Source organism: Ammodytes marinus (genome assembly GCF_949987685.1).
Source record: "Ammodytes marinus genome assembly, chromosome: 12".
Taxonomy (NCBI): Eukaryota; Metazoa; Chordata; class Actinopteri; order Uranoscopiformes; family Ammodytidae; genus Ammodytes; species Ammodytes marinus.
Genome location: NC_137216.1, coordinates 671,850 through 693,857, shown reverse-complemented (window position 1 = coordinate 693,857; position 22,008 = coordinate 671,850). Strand labels below are relative to the sequence as shown.

The window sequence follows — 22,008 nt, the reverse complement described above, 5'->3', positions numbered from 1 at the left end:
ATTATTAAATAAACGCTTAGGCCTATGTTACTTATCTAATTTATGTGCGAGTAGTTGTGTCTGCTGCGTTGCATCTCTGTTTAGTGAAGGGGGGCGGGGCTCCACTGCCGAAACACACAGACACACACGCTGATCTCGGCAAAATCTATCTCTCTGACTATGGTGCGCGTCTCACACACACATAGTCAGAGAGATAGGAAAGAGAACTACACGCGTTATGTTGGTGTGACAGAAAGTACAAAAGCCAACGAGTAGGCCTAAATAAGTAGACCCCAGCCGTCTGAAAAGCAGCTAAAATATCTGCGTTTTTTAAATGCATCCAAAGTGAATCTAGTAGTACCGTAATTTTCGGACTATAAGCCGCAACTTTTTCCCCATTTTTCGACCCTGTTATTACACAGCACAGTATATGTTCTGTAGCTAGTCTACTATTGCTCTAAATGGTAACACTTGAATACGTTATGCAAATATGCAACTTGTTTGTTGAAATGTTAATAAATGGGAGCAGCCATCTCTTTCCCGACAATCCCCTCTGTGCACGAACTCTTACATATGGTAATTAAACATTATAACACCTATGGCTTATAGTCCAGTGCGGTTTATAGTGCGGAAAATACGGTAGTTTAGCTAGGATGCTAACGTTAGCTCTGCTGCTAGTAGCCTACTACCAGTTTAATGTGTGCAGGTCAACACAAACATCAGCAACAGTTAGCAGAGGAACATCTCTACAGCCTGCATGTAGCCTACATCTTAATAAATGGACCAGAGGTGTCACCTCACATACCAGGAGGCAGTGGAAGCTTGGAACAAGGCTACTGGAAAAGTGTTCAAAACCGGGCAAGTGAAAAAAGACCTTAGCGTTGAGCCCTGGGCTTCGAATACTCCTTGGATTTTCCGAGCGAGTATTGGAATACTCATTCTAAAAAAACACACATATTTTTTTTAATTATAAGAAAAAGAAAAAAATATATTCCGAATACTGAATTGAGCTTCAAATACTAACCTAATAAACAAGTATTCGAATATCGGAATAATTCGGGCCAGCCCTAATGTTGTTGTGTTATTGTGAGGTAGCAAGACCAGAGGGTGCTGCAGCAGCAGCAGCAAAAACATAGACACTGCCAGAAAAAAAAGTGGGGCTAATTTACCACAAACACATGGACACCACGAGGGAAATCAAATTGTATGCAGGAATTCAATAGCCTGGTCCAACCAGACCATCGTACTTCATTTCATTTGTACAGAAGGTCTGGAAGTGCTGTAATTGGCAAACGTTCACTCACTTGGAGGCGGGTGTCTGTTGAAGTTTAAAACTATGGATCTGCCCAGTGCCACTCTGGATTAGCCAACCAATCGCATCACGTTTGGTCAGACGTATGTCATGAGCCGGCTTCCGACGGTGCGTTTCAGTTGTACAGGGAACTCGGAAATTTTCGACTTCACTACATATTGTAGTCTATGGATCTACCGGTACCTGGCAACGGTAACTTGCTAGAGCCTAACGTTTAGTTATTTGGATGAGAAAGGTTGTAGGCGTCCATACTTTCCCGAGCAGATGCACTGGAACACAGACAGGTCTGAACTCGGAACTACCAAGTCGGAAATTTCCAAATTCCGAGTGTAAAGGAACGCAGCATTCAACTGAAACTGGAGCGCGACTTCGACGTCATCGTTCTCAGCCACTCGCTCTGTTCGCTGATTGGATAACCAAAAATCTGGACGAGCAGATTCCATGAACACACTCCACCCCCAGACTGACTACTGAAGTGAAATGAAAATTGAGCGGAAGTAGGTAGGCGGGCGGAGCCAGGCTAGGAATTCAAAACATGACGACAAACTTTTTTTCTCATTTTTCACTACAAACTTTGAAAAAAAGTTTGATTTGTGTGGTGCATCTGTTCTGTGTTCACAAGACTATTAAAAGTCTGCGCATGCGCAACAGGACCGACTCCTTCAGTGGTGGTTTTATGTCCACATGAAGCTCCATAAAGTTTTTTTTATTTTCTTTTTTAGATTAGATATTTTAGTGTAGAGACAGAGTTGAAATGGGGCAGAGAGTTGAGTGACATGCAGAGAACGACTGCGGGCTGGAATCGAACCCGGGTCCGCTGCTGGCCGAGGCCCATGGGGGGGACGCCCTACCAACTGAGCTTTCCATAATGTTTTTCAACCCTAATTTCTGTCCTGATATCACCCTACCCCAAACATCTTTGCTGTATGCTGTTAGATTTGACTATTTCTACCTCCCACTTTTATCATTCCACTATTTATGCATTTATCTTGCACTATTTGTACCCTTTTCACTCTTGATTCACCTTTGCTTGCCTCATGCAATTTATTACCGTACTTTCCGTACTATATGCCGCACTGGACAATAAGCCGCAGGTGTTATAATGTTTAATTACCATATGTAAGAGTTCGTGCACAGAGGGGATTGTCGGGAAAGAGATGGCTGCTTGAGGAAGCTCCCACATTTCAACAAACAAGTTGCATATTTGCATAACGTACGTAAGTGTTACCATTTTGTGCAATAGTAGCTATTAGGGATGGGCACGAGTGTTTTCGCTACTCGTGTGATCGCTTGCATTCCTCGAGGATCAATCGATTCCCCGTTAAACTTTTTTCTATTTTTAGGACGCAACGCATCTGTCTACAGAACAACGGTTGACCGCAATAAAGCGCTCAATGCTTATGTCAAACAGTCACTGTTGCCATATGATATTAAGGATTTATTTTCCACAAGTTTAAAACACATTTTCCTAACTGAAAGTAATTAAATAAGCGGGCCACAATTTAAACCGATCGAGTAGGTCTGCGGTGGAGAGAGAAAAAAGAGATAGAAAAAAAGCATGGGCTGCAGTTGGCTAACATTTCAAAATAGACATTTAAAATAAGAAGGGCAGCAAATACAATAAAATTATTGTCCTACAATTTAAACACATAGATAGGCTAAATAACTCACCAAAGCAGTAGAAGTAGTAGGCTAGTATCCAACCGCGTAATGCTCACTCCTGTCCGTGACTAATTACCGCGACTAATTCCTCGTTAACGGAACGTTACACCGTCGGCTTTTGAATCTCAATCCTATATTCCATAATAAAGGCTTCTTAAATGTCGTTTGCTCGAATGTGCCCGAAGTCAGCCTGGCTTCTTTACGTTACTTTCCAAGTTTTCCAGCACCGCATTCAGCTCCGCGGTGCTGTGGAGACCACACACTGGCTGCGCTGCACGGAGGTGGCAGTTATTTGCGGTTTCTGTTTGACACAACGCTTAGTTTATTTAACTTGGATCAAAATATTTAATTTTGTTAAACTTTATATCCGTTTTGTGCCGTTTTGTACACGTATATAACATTTTAAAATAGGGGCGGCCCGCCGGCCGGCCTAAAGGCTACAAACACTAAAAAAAACAAAAAACGATTTTCCTCATCCACCAATCGAGATCATTTGAGTACTCGATTACTAACGCCCATCCCCAGTAGCTACAGAATATATACTGTGCTGTGTAATAACAGGGTCGAAAAACGGGGAAAAAGTCGCGGCTTGTAGGCCGAAAAGTACGGTATATGTTGTACATCGACAAGATAGCTTATAAAATATTTGCCTGTCATCTTCACAAAGTTTCTAACTTCCCAACATTGACATGCAGTTGCACTGCACATATCCACAGATAAGGACTAGTTACTTTTAATTTGCACATTAATAGTAAAATATTTATATCTATAATGATGATAATAATAATAATGATGATGATAATAATAATATATTTAATTTATATAGCGCTTTTCTCGCTATACCTATCTAGTAGGGGTGGTGGAAAAAAATCGATTCATGTTAAAATCACGATTCCTCTGGGGCGCTTGTGGTGTAGTGGTTAGAGCGTACCCCTAGAGCAGGGGTCGGCAACCCACGGACCCCTGCTCTCTCCAGAGGTGAATGCGGCTCTTTAGCTCCTCTGCAGTGGTTCCCTGAGGCCTAAAAAATAAAATGTTTTATTTTATTTTATATTTTTCTGTCAACTGAGATATGCGTCACATCCAACGTCTATGGCCAGGCACCTCTTCCTGCAGGGATAATATATAACAGCGTTGTTGGCATTGCTTTGCAAACAATCTCCCCTTCAGTCTCCCTTCACCTTGAGTCCATCAGCCCGTCCCCCTGCACACACACGTTCTCCAGGCACACACACAGTAGGCTGCAGAGAGCACAGCGAGAGACCGACGTTGTTAGAGGCAGTGCTGACTCTGGTGATGAAATAAACCTGTCACAACCATTTACATTTTTAAGTCAAGTAGTTGAGTAAAAATACTGATTCTCTAGTTCATGTGCCATTATATACAGTTACTTATTTCATCTGTGTATGTGTCATTAATATAAAATCGCAGTGATAAAATAAATTATTCACATTATAAAATATGTCACTTACCTTTATTCCCATATGCTCTGTGTCTGATTCTCAGGTGCAGACAAAGCACTAGAGGACTTTTTCCACTAAAGTAGCCTATATCCATGCACATTGCACATGTCCGCTGAGCTTTCTAACACCATCTTACTGATGCAGTGCAGTCTTTATTTCTAAATATTTAAAAAAAGAGAGAATGTGATTACATTAAATATTTAAATGTCAAGTTTTTAAAGTTTATTTTGGGTAAATTCGTTATTATATTAATCATATTATAGTAAGATTAATTTTTTTTTTAAATCGAAAGACTAATCAAAAAATTATCTCTGTTCATGGACATATTCACTCGCTTCTTAAACAAATTGCATGTGCCGCCAGAACGGGTTTGGGCACTGTTACCCAAACCATACCGCTTTTGTCCAAAGGTGCTGCTAGAATCCACAGAAACTGAAAGCTCCTTGTAGCTACAACAGTTCTTAAAAACAATTTAAAAAAAGAAAAATTAGAATATCGTGCAAAAGTTCATTTATTTCAGTAATTCAACTTTAATGGTGAAAATAATATCTTATACAGACTCATTACATGCAAAGTGAGATATGTGAAGCCTTTTTTTGTTATAATTGTGATTATTATGGCTTACAGTTTATGAAAACCCCAAATTCAAAATCTCAGAAAATTAGAATATTACATACAATCAATAAAAAAAGGTTTTTAAATACAGAAATGTCGGCCCTCTAGAAAGTATAATCATGCATATGTACTAAGTACTTGGTTTGGGCCCCTTTTGCATGAATTCTTGCCTCAATGCGGTGTGGCATGGATGCTATCAGTCTGTGGCACTGCTGAGGTGTTATGGAAGCCCAGGTTGCATTGATAGTGGCCTTCAGCTCATCAGTATTGTTGGGTCTGGTGTGTCTCATCTTCCTCTTGACAATATTCCATAGTTTCTCTATGGAGTTCAGGTCAGGAGAGTCTGGCCATTCATGCACAGTAATACCATGGTCAGTCAACCAGTTACCAGTGGTTTATGGTAGTGTAGGCAGGTGTCAAGTCTAGATGGAAATGGAATTTGTCATCACCATTAAGCTTGTCAATAGACAGAAGCATGAAGTGCTCTAAAATCTTCCGGTAGATGGCTGTGGTGACTTTGGACTTGATAACACAGTGGACCAACACCAGCAGATGACATGATACCTCAAATCATCACTGATCCATATTAAATGTTGCCTTTCATTTGGAAATCAAGGTTCCACAGTCTAGAGGAAGAGTAGAGGGGCACAAAATCCAAGTTGCTTGAAGACCACTGTCAAGTTTCAACAGTCAGTGAGGATTTGAGGCACCATGTCATCTGATGGTGTTGGTCCACTGTGTTATCAAGTCCAAAGTCACCACAGCTGGTTGACTGACCATGGTATTACTGTGTTGATTGGCCAGACAACTATCCTGACCTGAACCCAATAGAGAAACTATGGAGTATTGTCAAGAGGCAGATGAGACACACCAGACCCAACAATACAGACGAGCTGAAGGCCTCTATCAAAGGAACCTGGGCTTCCATAACACCTCAGCAGTGCCACAGGCTGATAGCATCCATGCCTTGCTGCATTTAGGCAATAATTCGTGCAAAAGGGGCCCAAACCAAGTACTTAATACATACGCATGATAATACTTTCTAGAGGGCCGACATTTCTGTATTTAAAATCCTTTTTTTATTGATTTTATGTAATATTCTTTTTCTGAGATTTTGAATTTGGGGTTTTCATAAGCTGTAAGCCATAATCACAATTATAACAAATAAAGGCTTGAAATATCTCACTTTGAATGTAATGAGTCAATATAATATATTAGTTTCACCATTTAGGTTGAATTACTGAAATAAATGAACTTTTGCACGATATTCTAATTTTTCGAGTTTCACCTGTATATGAATAACATTTGAGAGAAATAGGTTTTTTGTTCACATAGAAAAAGTAATATCTTAGTCTTTATATATTTTTTCTGTGTATTTACTATACTACTACTACAGGTATTAAAAAATTATCTTTAAAAAATATATATTTGAATGGTTTATAATAGTTATCTTTTGCTAATAACTCAATACTTTATGACATCACAGTACTTCCTTAAAGTGAGTCTGGCGTATCTTCAGTTTACAGTATGTTACTAAAGTATGTCCATTGTCCCTGTGTCTTTCAGCTCACCTGGACCTGCCCTTACTGACTGTGATGCCCTGTGACGGCACTCTGTGTGTAGGCCTTCAGCCTCCCATAGAGAACCTCAGGGATGTCTATGATTCTCTGCATTACACACTTAGGATCGAGAGCAAAGGTGCAAATCGAGCCCAGGTAATGTGCATGTCCTTGCATACAGAGTTGCGAGAGTTTTATTCACTTCTGACTGAAAACATTATTTGTTGAACATTACAATACATTACCACAACAGACATAGCCTCCTGTTTAATGTATGGGAGTAATGCTGTTTGTCATGTTGTTTAACTAATCTAAGGCCTGTCTGTGGTCTCTGTATGCAGCAGTTCTTTAAAGACACCAAGTCTCTCAGAAGAGAGATTTTGGAGGACCTGGCTCCTGGCAGACAGTACTGTCTCTCGGTCTGCTTCTCAGACAGTCTGGTGCCAAGGAAGTCAAACTACAGCCAACCCATATGTGCTTTCACTCCTGGCAGCTATACTGCAGATACAGGTAACAAAGTGTCACGGCCTTGATTGTAAATTGTAAATCGATTGAAATTATGTCACAATCTCGACCTTCAAAATAGCAGGTGGAATCACGATTTAGCCCCGCCCCTAGGGTCACGTTCAGAAGGCGTGCCATGAGACTTACTTATTGCGCATCCATGGACTTGTCTGGTCGTGTGGACTGGGAAAGTGGTTTCATGCATACTGACAACAAAGGTCTGTGCCAGTCTATTGGTTGGATTATACTGTATACACGGTCACCCATAAAGTTGGAATAAAATATTTTTGACCTCTTCTCATGAAATGATTGCGATAATGTGATTTATTCTTGATAGATAAAGTGTATACGTATCTTTTCAAAACTTTATTGATCAATCTCATCCAAACATCACAGTGAAAATTAAACCATAATTAACCTTTGAAAACTGTATTCAGGTTTAAACAGAATTGGGGGTATTAAACATTAGAAAGGTTTTTTGTAAATGTTTTAAACTTTGGTCAATGTAACAGGAAACACACATTTGAGGGTATTTCATTCATAGGAATGTCCAATATAACTCTTTCAATTGTCACTCACTAATATTGAGTATGGCCACCCCTGACAGGCATTACAGCTTGGGCACTGGCGACATGTTGTCTTTATGGATGAGAGCAGCTGCAGTGAGATCATTTCTTGATGCAGACTTGGCCTCATTTATCAAACTTGCGTTGAAACTGGTACAGATCCTGGCGCAGAAATCACCCTACACCAGGTTTCACGTGGGATTCATCAAACGGTCGTATCTCGCCAATCTCAGCGTAAACAAGAGATCAGCGTTGATAAATGCGGTCGCTGAAATCAATCTTAGGGAGCTCATGTTTAAGCATTTTCTGACAGTCCAAATACAATGAACAGTACTTTCCTAAGTCAACTCCTGTAAAAAAACAGCCATTACTGTGCAATGTTGCACTGCTTCTGTTAAAGGACACAAATGGACCAACTAACTGTCGTTCAGTGTAAGGTGATTTTTCTCTCAGTTGCCCATGTTTGCTGTCATTTAATTCCCTAATTTTTGGAGAACAACCCCACCACAAGTTAGTTGCCTTTTTTTTCTTGATGAATTTCCTTTAATGTTAAACATTTTGTCTCACCACCATCACTCTAACCTTTGTATTTCAGTAATGTTGAGGGAGAATCTTAAACTCTTTGCTACAAGTCTCCCTGAGTTTAGATGTTAATAATAGAGACTTCGGGGCGCTGCGGTGGCGTAGTGGATAGAGCGCGTACCATATTGGCTCCGGCCTTCGTTGCAGTGGTCGCGGGTTCAAATCCGACCTGTGGACCTTTACTGCAGGTCATCCCCCCTCTCTCTCTCTGTCTCCCCATTTCAACTCTGAACTATCTAATAAAGCTTGAAAATGCCAAAAAATTGTAAAAAAAAAATAATAGAGACTTCCTCTCCTCTCTGCAGATGCATTGATCTCAGCCATGCTGTGTTTGTTCTTGCTGTTTACTGTGGGTGTTCTGGTCCTGCTGGTCTATAGTGGGTCCATCTGTCTAAAAAGGAGGCCACTACCATCGGTCCTGGTAAGTAATATGCACAAAAATTACATCAGTAGTTATTGGCAATGAAATTCTTAAGCCTGAAACACACATCCTGCGTCTACCTGTGGAACAGTGTGCTGTGGTCTTATGAGTCTACATTTCAAATAGTTTTTGTAAATCATGGACATTGGATCATCCAGATTGTTACCAACACAAAGTTGAAAAGCCAGTGTTTGTGATGGTATGGGGGTGGGTAACTTGCACATCTATGAAGGCACCATTAATGCTGAAAAGCACATACAGGTTTTGGAGCATCATGCTGCCATCCATGCAGTCTTGTTCGAGCCCAGTTTCGGCTCATCTGGAAAGTAGAGAGTAGCAGAGTTTAGTTGGGGGAGCGAGCAAAAAGCCCAAATGAAACCGGACAGCTCCGAGTTGGCTCAACTTGCATGTGCCGTCCGAAGTAGTGTCTTCATGCGGATGAAGTTTGTTTTCTGGTATTATTATGAAGGCCTTTTAAAAACATATTGGTAGAAGGGCCACACATACTACAACCGATTAGAAGCAGAACACAAAACAAAGAGGAGGGCATTTTCAAAACAATAAGAAACGAGCTATATCCCCATTCCCCACACGTCTTTATCTTTCTTGTTATTTTACTAGATAAGCCTACTTTAGTGAAAAAACAATCATTTACAATCCAAATAAAGGAGGTTTAGTATTTCTCCCTTCGCCTAACGAATATGATGGGCCTAAAGAAAGTTAAAGTAGGTTAAATATCAAAACATATGAGTGATTTCAGTAGTAAGAATGTAACGTTGATGAAGTGGATGTAGCCCTAATAAAAGATCCCTTATGATTATTGTAGAGATGGACATAATGAACTTTATTATGCCGATGTGTAATATGTAACATACAATTCCCAGAGCATTTAGATCAATGGCAATTATGACTCTCAAGTTTGTGTTTACTTTTAAATAAATCCATAGGCTACAGGAGAGTTAAACTTGCATGTTTGTTATTGCTGATTAAAGATGTAACTGCTTACATGCATTTACACGTAGGCTATAGCCGGGTGCTTCGAAAAACTTCTGAGAGAGAGCTGTAAAATGTACACATGTCCCATTAATTCAGGATGTTTAGCAATTGACATTATCAGAATTAATTCAGGACGAATGGCAGTGAAAATATGGGTTGCGTTCCGAATCGCATACTTTCTACTATATAGTATGTAGAAAAAAGATTTAGGATGTCCCGATTCTTGTGGCCAGATTTAGGATGGTTAGAAGTACCCGGATGTCCTACTTCATGCGGCCAAGATTGTTAGTGTTGAAAAGTGCATCCTATTTGGGCGATTCTGACCCACAATCCAGTGTGCACGTGAAGTGACGTAACATCGACGAAGCCTCCATATGAGAACAAACAGGGATGCAACGGATATAAAAGCAAGAGGCAAGATCAAGGCGCAATGTTATGATGAAATAAGAGAGAAAAGTATGTCCCAATAGTATGCCTACTGCATCCTAACTAGATTATTTTTGTCGTCGGATGTAGTATGTAGAATAGAAAAAAGAAAGAGTATGCGATTCGGAACGCAACCATGATTTGTGTCTCAAAAGTGTCGTGTCTCACTTTACCCCAGCTGTGGGGTAAACTGAGACAGACCAGAGAAATCAAGAGGGTAAACTGATCCACTTACTTTTTCTTCTCTGAAACTACCATAACAACACATGTTGTAACAGTTAGAATCCTGACAGCTAGCTTGAAAACCAAATATTCCAAAACTAATATCGCACTAGTAACAGAATCATGGGGTTTGGTCAATTAAGCAAAACATTTTTCTAAACACTTGAAAGTAACACTGATCAAATACAACATATAATTCATATTCAATAATTAACATTCAAATGACAGATAGAACCAGTTAGATTAAAACAGTCTGGGGGTCAGAACACAGGACCCTTAGAGCCAGCTAGTGTCTTGGGGTCAGAGAGCAAAGGACAAACAGAACCAGCTAGAACAACTCTGAACACAGGACTAGACCCAGCTTTGATAAATGTTTTTCTGCATTTGTTTTATTGGGATCATTCATTGAATAAAGACATATTATTTAGTCTATTGATGTTAAATGTCACTCTCCTGTCCCCCACGTACATACAGTCCCCTCCATAAGTATCGGAACAGTGACGCCAATTCCTTTATTTTTGCTGTAGACTGGAAACATTTGGGTTTGACACCAAAATATGAATATGAGACAATAGATCAACATTTAAGCTTTCATTTCCAGGTATTCACATCTGGATCTGATACACAACTGAGAATATATCATTATTTGTAAAGGAACACCACATTTTTAGGTGAGCAAAAGTATTGGAACAGATAGACTTAAAATAAATTAAAGTGAATAAGACTTAATATTTTGTTGCAAAGCCTTCACTTGCAATAACTGCATCAAGCCTGTGACCCATTGACATCACAAAACTTTTGAATCCTCCTTTTTGATGCTTTTCCAGGCTTTCACCGCAGTCTTATTCAGTTGCTGTTTCTTTACTCTCTTCAGTCTCCTCTTTAGCAGGTAAAATGCTTGCTCTATAGGGTTTAAGTCTGGATATTGACTTGACCAGTCTAAAACCTTCCATTTCTTGACCCTGATTAACTAATTTGTTGTTTTTGCAGTGTGTTTTGGGTCATTATCTTGCTGCATTATGAAGGATCTTCCTATCAGTTTGGTTGCATCTTTCTTTAAATTCGCAGACAAAATGTTTGTGTAAACTTCTGAGTTCATTTAGCTGTTGACATCATGTGTTACATCATCAATGAAGATTAATGAGCCCATCCGAGAAGAAGCCATGCAAGCCCAAGCGATGACATTGCCTCCACCGTGTTTCACAGATGAGCTTGTATGCTTGGGGTCATGAGCAGATCCTTTCTTTCTCCAAACTTTAGCCTTTCCATCACTTTGGTAAAGGTTCATCTTGACAACAACAAAGTAACAAATGATGGCAGCAGCAAAATAACCTTAGAAACATTCTGTCTGCCAATTTAAAGAAAGATGGAACCAAACTGATTGGAAGATCCTTCATCATGCAGCAAGGTAATGACCCAAAAAAACTGCAAAAACAACAAAGGAGTTCATCAGGGGCAAGAAATGGAAAGTTTTAGACTGGCCAAGTCAATCTCCAGACTTAAACCCTATAGAGCAGGGGTTCTCAAACTTTTGATAGCTGAGGGCCAATTTAGGAACCCAACATTGGACCGAGGGCCGCCGAAGGAAAAAAAATTATAAAACTAAAATAATTTCAATGGCCAGCGTCTTTGCGTCTTTACAGTTTACATGTATTGGTCTGCATCCAATACTGTGTAATTAACACATTTAAAGTAATAAATGAAGGGCTAGGTCTCATTTCAACATTGGGAAACACACATTAAAAGCTGGGGTCTGGGGGTTGTCCCCCAGAAAAATTTGAGGTTCGAACACTTCATTTTGTGCATTTTGGTTCATTTTTATGCAGTAATTTGTGTCTTCTGTATTTATTTATGGTGGAAATGTTAAGGAAAAGACAACTCGCTCCCATTGACACACATCTAATGGAATATAAATCAAGGCACTGAGGCATTCTGTATTGCATTCAAATATTTATTTTACTTTATTGTTCAAAACTTTCTACACATTGAAAACGTATCACCTTTTGGAGTGTTTTTTTGTAGGACTCACTACTCATGATGCAGCAGCAGTGTTAACTATTATGACACTATACATTGGAAATAAACAGGGTGGGCTATCAGCAGTCAACTAGGCAGATAGTTCCATGGCTATCAGCAGCTAGCTAACGTTAGTTTGTTAGCTAAACTTTAGGCAAAAGAGTTAGAAACCAGATAATGTTAGCATCCATCCTTAGACACTTGACCTAATCTAATTCACCTTGAATGTGAGAAAGTGCATCGTATTGGGCTTGACAAGCTCACTATCTAACAACTTACATTGGGACCACTACACTGCCTGCTGCACTGCGGGAGGCTGACCAGCCGTCTGCAACGAGAGGCAGAGGCCAGCCGAACTTCGCAAGTTTAATAAGTGGGGAATGAATACAAATAATTAAGAGGGATAAGTGTTTCGACCCCTGTACTGTTTTTACTGTTACGGGGGACGCATCCCCTCCGTGCGCTTCAATAAAAAAAACAGGATAATTTTTTATTTTTTATTTTATTTTTTTTAATAACTCATAATTCAATGCGGCCCGCGGGCCGCCAGATATGCTTCGGCCCGCGGGCCGCACTTTGAGAACCACTGCTATAGAGCATGCATTTTACCTGCTTAAGAGGAGACCGAAGGGTGCAACCCCCCAAAACAAACGGCAACTGAATGAGGCTGCGGTAAAGGCCTGTAAAAGCATCACAAAAGAAGAATGCAAAAGTTTTTTTATGTCAATGAGGCAGTTATTGCAAGCGAAGGATTTGTGACAAAATATTAAGTTTTATTCACTTTAATTTATTTTATGTCTATCTGTTCCAATACTTTTGCTCACCGAAAAATGTGGTGTTCCTTTACAAAAAATGCTATCTTCTCAGCTGTGTATCAGATCAAGATGTAAATACCTGGAAATTAAAGCTTAAATGTTGATCTATTGTCTCATATTCATATTTTGGTGTCTAACCCAAATGTTTACAGTCTACAGCAAAAATAAATGAATTGGCCTCACTGTTCCGATACTTATGGAGGGGACTGTACGTGCCAAACCATGCCCTTGCTGACACCCCTTCAACCCCCACCTCCGGCCCACATTGTATTTTGTCTTATTCAAAATAGTCTCCTTGAATACCTTAAATATAATGGATTCATTAAAAGAGGGCACATACACTGTCTCACTTTACCCCACAGCATTTGTCTCACTTTACCCCACTGCCACAATTTGAGAAAAAACCACCTCTCTCAGCAATTCAGGCTAATCTTCAGTTATCATCATCACATGGTTTCATATGTTGATAGTTCATCAACGTGTATGATAGAAGTTGTTCTACCTGAATCAATTTGCTTTGGCACAACAGTTGATTAAGTTGACAGCAAGAAAATTTACTTTTACATGCAAAAAAAAAATACGCTTACAGTGGATAGAGCTGTAATAATAATAACGGCTTTATGATGCTTGTAGCGTTCAGTTGTCGTTGAACACTGTAACGCCATGGCGCTCACAAGAATGGCCAGGATGTGCGTCCAGAAGCCTATAGCCTGTGTGGAGGTATAACAAGCTGGTTGGAACCCTCTTAATGATACCCATTGGTTTGAACAACTTTCTTTCCCTTTCTCTCTCTGTGTGTCTTAGACATCCATCCATCACTTTGAAGAGGATCTGGTCCTTGCCCCCAGCATCACGTCCTTGTATTCCTTTTTGAGTTTTAAACCAATGCTCCCCTCTTCTGGCCAAAAGAGGAGCAGCCAAACATTATCAAACCATAGCAATGGGGAGAGTGATACAGAGAGCACTGGAGGGACCTCTTCATCTTCATCAGCCCAGCCTGAACCAAGCTTGACTTTAAAGCCAACATCAAACTACTTCAATTCACCGCCTGAAGCCCTGCTTTCAACACAGACTAATCCCAATGCTGGATTGAAGAAGGAACCGAGCACACATACGGTTTCAGACCAGTGCACTCCAAAACTCTGTCCTCCTGCAGACACACCCAGTTTGACTGTAAAAAGAGGGGTGGACCTCCTCACATTAACGTTTGGCAGGCAGGAGAAAGACGAGGAGGAGAAATCCTCCTCTGAGTTGTCCTGTGCTTCAGAGGTGTACTGCACCACTCCAGTCCTGCACTCACTAACTACTGACATAGAAGGGCTTTCATGCTCTATCAATGAAGATGAGGAAGAAGAGCACTCTGGATATATGGGACGTCAAAGTACAGAAATCTTGCTGAATTTTTTGTCAAAACCTTTAAAGATCAGTGGTACAGAGACATAATGTCAAGCTTTGTTGAGACTTGACACTGGAAAGTAAGATGTAAAATGAAAGTTTTGGTTCAAGTATTACATATGATCATTTCATATCTAATAGTTTCTGTTTTCTGATAAAAAATTTAGAGCAGTCATATAACAACTCATATCAATAGATTGTTTTCTTGTACTTTCTACCACAGTTGAGCCTCACTATTAATCAGAATACAGAATTGCACTGCATAAGATTTATTCAAAAGTCAAATAGAAAAAAATCTAAATTTTTCAAGAACCTTTGTGACCAAGACATTTTGGGATCAGTCAAGTTCACATATGCCTCGTTTCCACCGAGTAGAGCGGGCCGGGTCGGAGCGGCTCAGAGCGGGACAGCTCACTTTTAAGAATCTCGTGGTGTTTCCACCGCTGACCCTACCCTTACTGGTGGGGCGGGGTTTAGGCTGGACTGCGATAGCCGCCGCCAGAATGTGGTTCAAACTATCGGGCTGTGGAACAACTGTGGTCAAGCCAGCGGTCTCTCGTTTTTGCTTGGTCAAACCAGCCGCTTCTTTATTTATTCCCCCCGTGTTGTTGGGAGCACAGAGACGGCTCGGTGCAACTGATAGAGACAGTGAGCGAACAGCGCTGGCTGCGGCAGCTACGTGACATAGCTGTGGGACACAGTGTAGCCAACTGATTCATTTAATGACGACGAGGAAAAACACCACACAATAAACAATGCCGCGCTCACATTTTCACCAAAACACAAGACTCTCTTCACTCTAGCCGAGGTGACTACACACGGCGAAAATGATTCTTTCGACCAACTGTGGTCAAGCCAGCGGTCTCTCGTTTTTGCTTGGTCAAACCAGCCGCTTCTTTATTTATTCCCCCCGTGTTGTTGTGAGCGTGTATTTACTACTATCTATGGCGTATACACACAGAGACGGCTCGGTGCAACTCATAGAGACAGTGAGCGAACAGTGCTGGCTGCGGCAGCTACGTGACTAGCAGTGGGACACAGTGCGACCAACTGATTAATTTATTGACGAGGAAAAACACCACACAATAAACAGTGCTGTGCTCACATTTTCGCCAAAACACAAGACTCTCTTCACTCTTGCCGAGATGACTACACATGGCGGAAATGATTATTTCGACCAATCAAATGACGGCAGTGTGTAGCTCCGTCTTTTCGGCACCCTTTCAGGCGGCTAGTACCCCTACGGAGGAGTACTGAGATTTGGAGCGGCTCAGAGCGGTTAGGTGCGCTTAAACCGTACCATACCCAACTTTTGGCAAATGAAAAGCCAAACTACCCGGACCGAACCGCTCTACTCGGTGGAAACGAGGCATTACTAAAGCAGAAGTTGTCTAAGTAGGGAGAAAGCAGGTTAACTTCATAGTACTTCCTGTATTTTATTCTGCTGAATATCACTGGACGATGATGACGAAGACATTGTCTTCAAACATTCTCCTTCAACACACACTGACGCTGCGTTTCAATTGTCGTTCAACATGCCCTCGTTCACTTGCCCTCGGCACTTGTCCTTGGGGGAGTCCCCGCCGCCATCATAAGTGTCGTTCCAATTGTCTGGAAAAACTGAAGTGAACTTGGTGAGATAGACCCTCGGAGGGCTGAGTGATCGAGTGAACATCCATGGTCACTCCGAGGTGGATATCCATAGACATTATAAAGGATAGACGCCGCGTTGGCCGCTACTGCCTATTGGCGCTGACGAGAAATGCGGCCGCCATCTTGAACCGGTCACACGTTCCACTCAGTGTAGTCTGTTTGGCAGGTGCAATGAACTGTCAGCGCATGTAATTAATCATATCTCATTAAATACCAAACTGATTTTCACGCGGTTTTCTTTGCTGCAAAGATCATACATGTAGCTAAGATACAGGGCACAAGTTTCGACGTGTTTTAATATTCATAGTGGGCTTAACAGTCATAGACGATTCTGATATGATATAAGTAACCAGACGTCCGAGATCAAAACGAGGAACATCCCCCGAAAAGGGAAGCAGAAACAGATAGGGGCAGTAAAGTCAGCTATTTTAATAAGTTAACAATATATGATTAGGCTATATATAAATATATTTATTCATTTACAGTGACGAGCATACACAATAAAGACAATCACAGGGATAACATAAACAGAGAACAGAAATAAAATAGGATAAAATATATTAATTTAAATAAAGTAGGCCTATACAAAATACAAAACAAGAGCAAAAATAAAATACTAAATGAACAATGAATTCAGCTAAAACAGTTACAGTCAGATGTGTAAAATTCAGAAATCATAGATTCAAATAAACCAAGAGTAGGAAGAGCAGTCATTTTTAAATTGCTCTGCAGAGCGTTCCATGAATTAGGGGCACTACATGAAAAGGCAGTTATTCCTAAACTGGAGTTAGCTCCGGGCAATTTAGGAGGAGTAGTCGAGCATGGTACATATGAAGGGTGGATGTTTCCTATGAAGGCATTAAATAGCCTATAGCCTAAATAAAAACCAGTGTATATAATATCTCATTAAAAGAGAAGGACAACATGAGTGTTCATGTAAAAAATATGTTTTATTTCTCTAATTTAAAACACAAGCTTCTTAGGCAATTGCCTCTTAAAAGAGGACGGGATTATTTAAAAGCAAAGTCTTCTTGGTTGTCCAATGTTCTATACTAGGGGGGGGATACCAAGTTCAGTCTAGTCTCGAGTTGGTTCCTCAGACACAGACAGGAAATCAATGCGTGCCTTGCAGCGCGGTACATTTAAAAACACATTCAATACAAAACCACAGCAATCAAAAGTATTAAATTAAGGGAAAATCAAACAACAACAGCAAACAATAATACTCAAATGCATAAAATAAAGTTAACCATCCTTACAATCGCATTTTACTCCGAAGAGAAATTCAAGCGAGGCGAGTTTGGCAATGTGGTGCAGCCTTAATTTGTGAAAGACAGACACAACCAATGACAACAAGTCGGAATGGTGGTTGTCGATGCCAAACTGTGTCTCCTCAATATGTTCCCCAGGCAGAAACACATCCTCCGTTTCAATCTCCTCCCGGACGAAGTGTGTGACTCGGACGTCTGGTTACTTATATCATATCAGAATCTTCTATGACTGTTAAGCCCACTATGAATATTAAAACACGTCGAAACTTGTGCCCTGTATCTTAGCTACATGTATGATCTTTGCAGCAAAGAAAACCGCGTGAAAATCAGTTTGGTATTTAATGAGATATGATTAATTACATGCGCTGACAGTTCATTCCACCTGCCAAACAGACTACACTGAGTGGAACGTGTGACCGGTCCAAGATGGCGCCCGCATTTCTCGCGCTCAACGCCCAATGCGGGGTCTATCCTTTATAATGTCTATGTGGATATCACCCACAGTGCATTGCAGATCTTCTTATTCTATTTTCCGGTAGACTGTATGCCTTTAGAGACATTGCGGCCACCCACAGGACATATACTATATAGGCTATATATATATTCCAAAACACCTCAATAAGCCAAGCCTATCCTATTTCCATAGGAACAATCCAGTGAATGCATTGCAGTTTACACATTGCCGCTATAACGCCAACGGCTGGCAATTAGTAGGCCTATTTAAAACAGAATTTTTTTGGTTGAAACTAACAGAAACTAAGAAAATATGTCCGACCGACCAAACAATTTACAAGTCTAAGTAACAATATATTGATAATCTGAGTAATCATGCTGAAATTCAATGTTTGTCATGCTGGAAATGTCTTTATGCAATATACTTCAGCAGAGTGTTATTATTCTCTATTATTTGCATTCAGAACTACCTATGTAACTGACGGTCCATTGCGACTACAAGGGCAAGTGGGTTCCATTTAGGTGCTGTTTATACGAAAGCACGAAACGGTGCATCCGCGAAAATACTTTCACGGATGCACTATATCATTTACATGAAAACAGAAAACGCAGGCATGAAATCGCAAGTTTTTGAGATCAACTCCCAGGGAGGAAATTTTTGAAAACACAACTGTTTTGGTTTCTTGTAAACACCAAAACCATTTTCCCTGGCAACGCTGATGTCATGGCTCCACTTCACACATGCGTAGTCTATAACATTTGCTGTCAAAATAGCCACACGCGAGTTATAAAGTTAGAAGACAGCATAACATGCACGGTGTCTCCGCGGCACAATCACTGTGATCAGCGGAGAGTGTCGTGCAGGGCTCAAATAGCCTATAACACTCGCCAATTTAGTCTAAGCGACTAGTAAATTATTGAGACCACCCGCCACTTTGGCTGGGGAAAGATTTGTGCTCTGCCGGTTTTTCTAGCAAAATAAACGTGTCACCACCTGTAATGCCAGGGACACGGCTCTCTCTACATTAAAAAACAAGTTAAGTTACTAACAAAAGGAGCATTAAGGCTACAGCTTCACAGTAAAAGCATTTCACTGGCTAAACATTAATAGTATTTCACTGGACAAACGTGAGTTGACTTATTTTGAAGTACGCCTAACAGGAAGGTAGCCGCTCACAAAGCCCCTTCACTATCAGCATGTCTTCTGTTTTCACAAGTTCAATGCGGTGAAATAAGACGACAGAAAGCTTGTCATTTACAATACTTGTAACCCTAAGCTTACACCAACCAATTTATGAACGTTAGTGGCATTAATTTTCGGTTACAGTAAGGTTTTATGGATCAAATTGTACCGGAAGAGCTATCTACTAGGCTAAGGGGCCCTTTACACGGTGAAAACGTGACAGTTTTCCCATTTTTGTTTAAAAAAAAAAAAAAAAAAAAACGTTTAGACGCAATTTATTTGAAATATTCACTCGTACACATGTTTTCAGAGGAAACGGGCCGAAATCGCTGTAGTAGGCATGCCAAGCCAATAGTCAGCGGTGACACTTAGCCTAGTAGATAGCTCTTCCGGTACAATTTGATGCATAAAACCTTACTGTAACCGAAAATGAATGCCACTAACATTCATAAAGCGGTCGATGTAAGCTTGGGGTTACAAGTATTGTAAATGACAAGCTTTCTGTCCTATTATTTCACCGCATTGAACTTGTGAAAACAGAAGACATGCTGATAGTGAAGGGGCTTTGTGAGCGGCTACTTTCCTGTTAGGCGTACTTCAAAATAAGTCAACTCACGTTTGTCCAGTGAAATACTATTAATGTTTAGCCAGTGAAATGCTTTTACTGTGAAGCTGTAGCCTTAATGTTCCTTTTGTTGAACAGTAACTTAACCGCTGCACGCTGAACTATGGATAGTGTTTTTTAATGTAGAGAGAGCCGTGTCCCTGGCATATAGAAGCTACACACGTTTATTTGTCTAGAAAAACCGGCAGAGCACAAATCTTTCCCCAGACAAAGTGGCGGGTGCTCTCAATAACTTACTCACTTAGACTAAATTGGCGAGTGTTATATTTGAGCCCCGCACAACACTCCGCTGATCACAGTGATGGTGCCGCGGAGAAACCTTGCATGTTATGTTGTCTTCTCACTTTATAACTCGAGTCGCAAGTGGGTATTTTGACAGCAAATGTTATAGACTACGCATACGTGAAGTGGACACGTGACGTCAGCGTTACCAGGGAAAATGGTTTCGGTGTTTAGAAGAAACCAAAACTGTTGTGTTTTCCAAAAAATCCTCCCTGGGAGTTGATCTCAAAAACTTGCGGTTTCATGCATGCGTTTGCTGTTTTCATGTAAATTATATAGTGCATCCGCGAAAATATTTTCGCGTATGCACCGTTTCGTGTTGTCGTAAAGTGTCACCGCTGACTATTAGCTTGGCATGCCTACTACAGCGATTTCGGCCCGTTTTCTCTGAAAACATGTGTACGGGTGAAGATTTCAAATAAATTGCGTCTGTACGGGTTAACTTTATAAACCAAAAACGGGAAAACTGTCACGTTTTTACCGTGTAAAGGGCCTCTTAAATCCCCCGCTACTCCCCCGCCCACTTTCCCTCCGCGCTCCAAGTTCCCTCCGTGCGACGTATGCTGTTACGTCATACCAAGGGCTGAGGGGAAGTGGAACTACTAATGAAATGCAGCGTGACTTAATTTGTGAAAATAGCTTTAGGTCAATGTGATGAAGACTGTTGGTTTTTAAAAAATTAAATGTGACACGTCAGAGATTTTACTCTCTTCAAATGTTAATGCTTAATATGTAATGAAGTTGAAACTATTGCTGGAACTTTTAGTTGCTTAGTCGAATACTCAATCAAATAGATTTTTTGAATTGATTTATCTTTGGGTCAATTTCCTGCTGCTTCTCTTTGTCTTATATGAAATTAAACTAGTAGTGAAAAGTAATGTACAGATTTATGTTGCAAACACAAGCAACTGTACAGCATGTTCCATTATATTACGCTTGCCTTGCATGCCTTTAGGTTTTTATTTTTAAACATTTGTGTGATTTCGTCACATTTAATGACAATTATAGGAACATTGCACTTACTTCAAGGTTCAAATAATTGTCACATATTACATCATGATAGCAAAGTCATACATGTATGATTGTATAGTTACAGTGTGCAGCCAACTTAATTAAAAAAATAAACTCAGTGTTAAGCCACAGACATGTACACTTCACTATTAATAAAGTTACATTTTAGTAATTTGTATTGTTCCATGTATGCAGATTATTTGAGTTTAGAAGTTTGTTCTGCACAGACAAACATCAAACCCAAAACAAAAGAAAGTCACACGGATCAGAAACCAGCGGAAGCCTGGTTTGTACTAGTGTGTCTGTGTAAAAACTGAAAGCCCTCACAGTCAGATGCAGGATATGAAGGTTAACACACAGAGGGAGGGACTTCTGGGGAAATAGAAACTCAGCCCTGTATTTCATTAACAGTGATCATTGCCAAACCCCTTCACATCCCCCTCTATATGTTGTGTGCTCCAGAACCTAATCAACTCACCAGACGTTTAACCCCCAGCCATAACACATTCCCTGGCGGACCATGGGGTACTGGATGCTTTTTTTCCTGCATTTACACCTTGAGAATGCTTGCTGGATTGAAGGTAGGGAGGAAGTAGGGGATTAATAGATGAATATGTGAGATGAACGTGTGCTGGCAATGGGCTGTTCATTTGTGTGGCTTTTTATTGGGGTTATGAAGGGAAATTGTGTGTTTGTTTTAATTATCTCTATTCCTTTGTTTTTACATATGGATAATTGTACATACAGTGCGTTCCAAATTATTATGCAAATATATTTTTCTCAGATATTCCTAAATAGTCGATGCAAATCACAGTCAGTATAATTTAAGTCATCAACCGTTAGAGTATGATTCAAATTTTATTGAACAAACCTCCCAATGATAACAGTATTTTTTTCAAAAATAAAAAACTCAAAATGCACCGTTCCAAATTATTATGCACAACAGAGTTTCAAAACATTTTATAGGTTGTAAAGAACTAAAAATGGTCATTTGTTG

At 40.3% G+C, this 22,008-nt stretch overlaps 1 protein-coding gene across 2 annotated transcripts in view; it reads left to right on the top strand.

Annotated features, from left to right (window-relative positions):
• LOC307258374 (interferon alpha/beta receptor 2-like) overlaps positions 1–21,147 on the top strand; it is a 56,544-nt gene extending 35,397 nt beyond the window's left edge. Inside the window, exons 5-8 of one of the 2 annotated variants that reach the window (XM_080037897.1) lie at positions 6,598–6,746; positions 6,935–7,100; positions 8,548–8,663; positions 13,943–21,147. In XM_080037897.1, coding sequence (XP_079894023.1) covers positions 6,598–6,746; positions 6,935–7,100; positions 8,548–8,663; positions 13,943–14,581 — 1,070 coding nt within the window. In that variant the 3' untranslated portion in view covers positions 14,582–21,147. Of the gene's footprint in view, positions 1–6,597; positions 6,747–6,931; positions 7,101–8,547; positions 8,664–13,942 lie in introns of both variants that reach the window. The other variant, XM_080037896.1, reaches the window with a different exon arrangement.
• The last annotated feature ends 861 nt before the right edge of the window (positions 21,148–22,008 follow it).